Here is a 7,965-nt window from a genome sequence, read left to right as displayed (position 1 = left end):
GAGGCCGCCCCAGTGCCCGGGCAGCAGCCCCGCAGCCCCGTCCCCCGCAGGACCCGCAGCCGAGCGCGGCCCCGGCAGCCGGGCGGCAAACACTGAACAGGGTCGGGTCGGTGCTGGGGGATGCAGCACAGCAGGACCTGGAGCCCGGGTAGCGGCCCACACAGCCAGAACACAATCCTGGGCCCGTGCTGGTTCTGAAAACCATTTGGTGAGGCTGTGCAGGCAAACAACTCATTAATGTAGGAATGGGTAACAAAAGAAGGCTGCTCTAGTAGAAGAAAAAAAATAAAGATTTGCACCAGAAAGGGTGCAGGCTTGCTAGTTAAGGCTTTCTGGTGACTTTTGGGACCTTCTACACAGCCAAGAGGCAGACAGACTGTCCAGAAAACAAGACAGCAGAAGCAGCGTCTGTAGCCCAACATCACCAGATGCCCCCAGAATACTGTGCTCCTCGCAATCGAAGCCTCACTGGGCCCAGTTGCGAACAGGCCACCATTGTTCCATGTGAAATAGTCATTAGGTTACACCAGTGCTGACACTCAGCTTGTACTATGTCCCAGAGAAGCAGGACCGGTACAGTCAGACCCTGTTTTCCATCCAGACAAAAAAAGGTGAACTCCAGCTTGTGGTGAATGCAACTGATTTTGATGTGGGATGGAGGTAAATGCTAAACTCATTAAAGCAATGCAGGTCAGGAATTATTCTACCAAGAATGTCAGAGCCAGACTTAAGGATCAGCTCCAGTTTGCAAACTCTACTGCTTTAATGCAGCTAGGTAGCACCATGAAGCCATTATGTGGGAAATGCTTTCCCCTTCATTGAAACAAAACGTTTATGTTCGGATGCTTCCTAAGTAAAGAAAAGGCCTTGTCACAGTAATGAAGTACTTAATTAAAAGTATACCGAGTATAGTCAGACATGCTAATGGCCTTGGATGCTCTGACTTGCAAGAGAAATACTTTTACAGCCTTGTCAAAGCTTTAACAAAACAGCTCTTAGGAGCCTCTATTAACAAAGCAATGAAAGATAAACCAGAAACTGTTAATGAGTAAAATCCCTAGACTTACCTCAGGGTAAGACCATTCTGGTGAATAATCTGTCACCATGAACAAGCGCCCGCTCTGCTGTAGCAACCCCAAAGTGCCTTGTGCCGCAGCCGCTGAGACCACCTCAGCCACGTGCATGTAGGCCATGGTGCTGGCTCCGTTCTCTGTGCTGCTGAGCTGCATGTTGGCTTGCTGAGGACTGCAGCAAGGAATGCACATTTCAGCCTGGTTGTAGGTTGCTCTGCTACTGTCTTCAGGCTGAGACAGTCCGGCACTGTCACCTGACACCAGCTGGTGTCCATAGAGAGCATTGCTCCCACCTTCCACCGATATGAAATCATTAATTAGATCAGAAAACTGGTTGCTGAAGGAGATGTCAAAGTGGTCCAAGTTAAGCTCCATGTTGGAGGAGTTATTTAAGCTGGGATGGGCCACGGGATATAGTCCTTGTACCATGTTTCCTTGGAGAATAGGGAGATTGTTCCCATTCCTGATACCCCCATTGGCCTCAGACTGCAAGTAGTGTTCTGTGCTGCAGGCCTGAAGATCCCCTGATTTAAGTAGATTTTCGTTCCCTTCTGCCTGCTGGGAGGTCTCCATGGGAACTTCAGCTTCTGCAGTCATAGCCTGGAAGTTTGCTTGGAACTGCATTAGCTGGAGAGAAGAGGTGGACTCTATTCTGGTTTCCACTGTGCCATTACAGTTGGAAGTGGTTTGGGATGAGGACTCTGTTTTCACACTGGGGATTCCTAACGTGCTCACAAATGAGCCGCTTGTGTCATTCAAATTGTTGTGAGCGTTTTGCTCAAGAGGAAGAGGTTTGCTGGCATCCTGCAGAAAGAAGCTGGGGGAAGGGGTCTGATGAACATGAGGGCTCTGGACAGTCTGATTGAAGCTGGAAGAATAGTCCTTGTTGGAGTCAATGGCACTGAAGTCCATCTGCTCCAAGGTGGTACTTGGGCTCAGACCTCCTCCAGATGGAAGCAAACCTGAACCAGTAGTGAGGGTGAGAGTGTTAGATGCAGAAGTGGAGGAAAATGCTTCTTTGGACATCTGTTGTTCAAAAGATGTGTCCTCTGTTTTAATTTCCTTTGTGAGGGTTGAATTGAAGTTGAAGCTACGTTCTGTTGTGGGTGACTGCCTTATGTTGGTACTGATGCTGTCACTTTTCATACCTCCTCCACCATAGGTCTGCCCTTGCTTGGGATTGTTAAGAAAACAGTCTGGGTCAAAATTCATGGTGGTTTCTGGAATTTTTCTATTTCCATCTAAAGTTGTGGAGAGCACAAGTTCCTCGGAGACAGTGCTGGGTAGCATCGACAAGCTTTCTGAACTGCCAGTTGTTGGAAAAGCAAATTTGTGTCCATCTGAACTCACAGCAAGTACCAGTCCTTGTGCAGCTGCATCTGAGGACAGAAGGTGTTGATTTGGGCCGGAAGTGGGTGACATGGTATACACAGCTTCACTGGTGACTTCTGACATAAATACAGTGGCACTTTGTGACAAGCTTCCCATAACTGATGCTACAGCCATACTGGACACACCCGTGACAGCTGGGCTATCTGCCATATCTGGGTCACTGTTTAACCCACTGCTGATGGACACAGGAGAATTCTGGGTTGTGTCAGGGACCTCCACTTGGTTGGTGGAAGAAACCTCAGTGCTGTTTTGATGAAGCAACACTGGTTTCGCCACTTTGCCATTCCTCTTCTCTCGGCTGGAGGCCTTGCCATGACTGTGCTCGTTCTTTCCTTCAGAGACATCGTTGTTTTGCACCTCTGAATGAGTGCTGTACCCACCTGTCCTTGGCTCGACCTTGGGTGAGATGATGCGATGTTTGGCACTGTTACACTTGTGATGCACACTGCTTCCTGCCCCTGTGCCAGAGAAAAACAACAGTTGCCATTCAGTAAATGCAAAATTAGGACTATGCCAGTTGTGTGTCACGGCTGCAGAAAAGGAGAGCTTTGCTTACACAGAGAGTGTGTGAGAGAGTGAGGACACGTACGAGAGAGCAAGAGAGGCTTCAGAAATCAAATTAACTTCTCACCAGTGCCAGATTTACAGCTCCCTTTCTGTTTAATGCATAGATCCACTGTACACATGTGCACCCTTCTCCCCTCCTCACCCTCTTCCTCCCTGCCCCATCAGACAACATGTTAGGGGGAGAGGAATCAACATCTGTGAGAAGTTTCAGAGTTATTTAAACGTGCCAGATCTCCATGTAGAGTCTGTAAAGCTGCTGCTGTCAGCTCTAGCAGAGGGTTTCTGCCTTGCAGGCCCTGTTCCACCTGCACCCTGGACAAGACCTCAACCTCCTGGAACAGACGTGCAGCTCTGCAGGCTGATGTCAGGGGGTTTGACAACTGCTCCTGTGGGCTGGATGCTGACTGGTAACCTGGAGGTGACAGATGCCATATCATGCTCCTGTTCCTGGCATCACCCTGCTGCCTAGAGTTCAACCCTTATCTTCTTGCCATCAATGTGCCTATTACAGCTGCCAGTCACATTATTAAAGAAGTAGTACATTAGCCAGCACAAAGAAAGCTTTCCCTCCCTAAGGATGCAATGTGTTTCTCTTGATTTAAGCCATTAATAGCTGACAAATAAACATTTTGTACTCTGAGAGGTTGCATGCAGAGCACACAGTTAGTACTGGAGTGGCTGAAGAACGTGCAAAGGTCACTAGGAGACAACCCTCCAGGGAGTTCAGCCAGCTGGCACCTTTACTGGCCCAACAGAAAATGAACATCACCCAAGTTCCTGGGAGCTTGGAAATCAGGTAGGATGAGGGAAACAATTCTGTCTTCAAAGGCATCTCAGCCACAGACTCTGGCACTGGGACTGCTTTAGTTGTTTTAAGAACAACCCAGGAATTTTTGATGTTTCTTGAGGTAAGAACATTAATTATGGTACTGCATAATGACTAAACGGGGAAAGAAACCTCCTTGTAGCTAATGGCTACTATTACAAATGCCAGTATCTAGGTAACATAAAGTGTCCATGTAGCTGCTACAATTTACTAAATCTTTTGTTCCTTGCCCTTGAAGGGGAAATTCTCTATTATGTGCTCAAGATTTGAATCAGGTCACTTAAAGTAGTTCAGGGCAGAGCTTCTGAGACTAAATGCAATATTTAAACTCTCTATTCTCCTAGGTGTAGAGATGAACAAGAAACAAAGAAGAGGCTTTCATGCTGTCATCTTTGCAGATGACAATAAGGAACTGGGAATGTGTGTGCCCATGTGTGAGCTGTCACAAAACAAAGCAACACTGCTATGTTAAAAAGCATGCAGCAGACTTAGCAGAAGACAAAACGTCAAAGGGAAGAATAAAAGGATTCATGTTCAGATCTACAAGCCTGGATCAAATGCTGAGCCTTAAGGGTTGAATTTTAACCCAAACTCAGGTATTTCAGAGGTCATCACTCTTACTTAAATCTTGATTGTATAATGCAACTGCCCCCTCCCCCCCCCATCTTTCTTTAATAAATTTTGCTAAAGACTAATAAATGTGTCATATATTTCACTTAACCAAAGTATTAGGCAGGGGTGGCTATAAAACAGATGAGCTGAAAAAGTGAATCACTCAGCTTCCCACACTCTCTAAAACGCTCATGCTAAGGATGCTGTTTCTTGCTGTTGTAGTCTCACTCAAAACAAAGCCATCTTCAACAGGAAAGAAATCTCCTGCATTCTCATGATAACTAAATAAAGCCTGTCTTATCCCACTGACACCTTGCAATTAACCACCTGAGTCCCTTTTCTTCAGCAAAGTGGGCCTCAGGGCAAGAAACTCAGAGGGTGAGATGGGAAGAACATAAAATGTTGAGGCTTCAGTAAAAAAATTTGATCAGGTAGAAGAGAACATGCCTTTTTGAGCAGGTCACACAAGAAGAGCATTTTTTAGAACTTGCATAGTACAGACTGTTGCCATTTCTTCCAGAAGTTCCAGCTGCATCTTCTGCTCAAGACTACTCCTGTCACACCTGAACTGACTGCTCTCACTGCTTCACGATACATCGTTTTTAGCACTTCGTTCCTAACAGACCCTACTTGAATCTGGACTAACCTGCATAATTTTGTGTGCTCCCCAGGTACTCACCCAAGGTACCAGTGCAGAGACAGTTGTGTGTCCGAGGCTGTGGTTTGGTCTGGTGACTATCAAGGATCTGCTGCACGAGCTGCTCCACCGAGAACCCTGAACTGCTGTTCCCATTACTGCATGTCCACTTAATGCCATGAACTGCAAAGAGAACAGTAAAACTTCCCATCAGAAATTTCAAAGGCACACCAGAAACCATCAAAAGCCACTCCAAAAGAACAGCAGAAACCCACTGCTGATACTTTTTGTCAGAACTGAAGGGCTCCTATAAAAAGCAACATTAATGTTTATTGGTTTACTGCTCTCTGCTCCCTGATATCCATAGGTTTCTCAATGCAATTCCCAGATTTGGTATGTACAGAGGGAAAAAATTCACTACAGTATTCCTTTTATTGCAGTTTGCTGTTCATGGTGGCTCTCTAAGCTGAAAAATTGTAATGGCTAAATAGTGCATGTAACCTTCAATAAAAACCTGAAAGTGACATAATACTTGTGCTTCACTGAAGGAAAACAGTACAATTCCAAGGTGCATTTTGGAGTCTATTTCTGTTTAATATGAAAACACAATTAGCTAGCTTTATAATAAAATCAGCAACAAAAAAAAGACACCAGTATAATAGCAGATACAAATCTTTTGCCAGGCCTTCATAGTTGGATACTGCCTGGCAGCAGTGAAGACTGACTCATTCTCTGGGAGTCACTAATGCACACTGTATGAGTTCCTCCTCAGATTTAGACAAGCTTTTAGTAATTTGGGAAAATGAACAGGAGGGTGATGTTGCAGAACATGTTGCAAACTGAAGGTCTCTCTCTTGGCCTGTAGCTATTTAAATATGAATGCTAAACTACATGCATGTGAATTATTTGAAGAAATGATTCCTCTCAGAATTTTTAGATGCAGAATTTCACATAACATTTATATTCTCAACCTGAGTTACAATGGAAATAAAATTTATAAAATATTTTCTCCATAAAAACTGACTCAAAACATCTTCTGCCTCCTTTAATATCTCTCTACGTGATTTATATGTGTGTCTATTATTTATTTATCTTTTGTATGCACTAGAGCTCACTTGCAGATTTTGGAGAGTGCTGGTTGGTGGCAACATCATTTCCAAGATGCCCCTGTGTCTGGCAGCTCAGGCCCTGGAGCCCTGCTGCTTTTCAGGAGAGTCTCTGTCATACAAAGCAGGTTCCTTGCACATTGCATTATAAAATCCTTAACCAGAATATACCAAATCAAAGTTAGAAGTCCCACGAACTCCAGCTTTGCAGGATTAGGCTCTAAATACACAGATTCCTGTGTGGTGAAGGTCCTTGATGTGAGGTTGTGAAATGCTGGCAAGAGCCCATTGGGCTAATAACTGCTATATAGCCAGAAGTAGCTGCAGGCTCTGGAGTCTCAACAAGCTGTAAGCTGCTTCATGCAAGAAGATCAGAAACAAACAGGGTACGCTGATGAAGATAATAAGTGTTCTCAAAGAGGCAGAATATTGTGTGAATCTCCTGTTCTCCTCTTTGATGATGCTTATTTAGTATGTCATAAGCAACTAGTGGAACAGAGTTCCTGGATCTGCTCTGTGAAGCAGTTTTGTTCCTTTTTTAATCACCTGTTGTTGTGTTGCCTTATCACCCACTGATGTTACTTTGCCTAACAGCATCTCATCTTGACCTAGTTTTAGATTACAGAATTCAAAGTTTTTACTGGTGAGTCCAAATAACTTGCAGAAATATTGTAAATAAGAATTAAAACTATTGTTCCTCATATCACTATTTAAAGTGCTGCAATTAGTTTAGTAATAAGCCCCTCTATGCTTGCTTGACAACCACATTTATTGTTATTGTACCCAACAGATTTTGCTTTCTAGTACGTTCACAATTCTGAATTTGCTCTTAACATGCAGTATGTTATTTTGTTTAAGGCGAAATTTATATTTGCTCACTGCTTTGGCACCTTTGTTTACATTCATTTTAGTATGCTAGGCACATTATTCTGTCACAGGTGACGTTATGCCTAATAGGTGATGTTCAAATAGCAGTTTTGCAAAAATTACATTGACAAATTATAATGTATTTGGAAAACTTTTGGCTATACTTTATATAGTTACCAAACTATAATTATTATTCAGAAACTTTGCATTAAGTTATTTCTGGTTACGTTAGAAATGCTTTGCTAAAGAAGTGAGCTCAGATCCACAGTTAGGTATATAAGCCTGTTTCCCTGCAGCGTGTCAGGGTTTGCTCCCTACTGCTGCTAAACCTGTGATGAGCAGCATATTCCAGGAGCAAGTCTGGTAAGTGAATCATGTCTCATGGTCTGTGTATATGACAAGGGTTCTTAGTCTGAAACAAGCTGTGAGCTGGAAGCTAAGAAACAGCAAACAGCTTTATAGCTGAATACATATAGCACCCTGCCTGTTATTTTCAGGCCCTGCCAGCATAACACAGTCCTGTCATGATCTATTGCTGCTGAGGAAGGGTCCTTCTCTAGCTTGGCTCCAGCTGATCTGAAAGGGCTCCAGTTTCTGTCCATGTGGTGTGACCTTTTTTAATGTTTATGCTCCCTGTATGCTACAAAGGTTATAAAATAAAAAGCCAGTGAAGGGTGACAGATTGCAAAAAAACCCAAAACATCTGGGTGCTGAATGCAAATCATCCACTACCTTGGCACATCCAATATGCAGATTTTCTCCGTCCCCCATTTAAAGAAAAAACTCCTATGAGCTGGTGAGTTGTTAGCACTGAATACTAAATGCTACCAAGATGGCTTTTAATATGTCATGCTTGGCTTCCTGACACACAATGAATCAGCAGGA

General features: G+C 44.0%; 1 protein-coding gene across 1 annotated transcript in view; it reads right to left on the bottom strand.

The window, feature by feature from the left end:
* CAMTA1 (calmodulin binding transcription activator 1) overlaps positions 1-7,965 on the bottom strand; it is a 252,265-nt gene that overhangs the window by 41,260 nt on the left and 203,040 nt on the right. Inside the window, exons 7-8 of the mRNA XM_010005211.1 lie at positions 5,150-5,290; positions 1,068-2,923 (exon numbers count right to left, since the gene is read on the bottom strand). Of these exons, the coding sequence (XP_010003513.1) occupies positions 1,068-2,923; positions 5,150-5,290 (1,997 nt within the window). The remainder of the gene's footprint in view (positions 1-1,067; positions 2,924-5,149; positions 5,291-7,965) is intronic.

This window comes from Chaetura pelagica, unplaced genomic scaffold, assembly GCF_000747805.2.
Source record: "Chaetura pelagica isolate M959 unplaced genomic scaffold, ChaPel_1.0 scaffold159, whole genome shotgun sequence".
In the NCBI taxonomy this organism is placed as follows: domain Eukaryota; kingdom Metazoa; phylum Chordata; class Aves; order Apodiformes; family Apodidae; genus Chaetura; species Chaetura pelagica.
The sequence above is the reverse complement of the archived record's forward strand: the minus strand, read 5'-3'. Positions and strand labels throughout refer to the sequence as shown.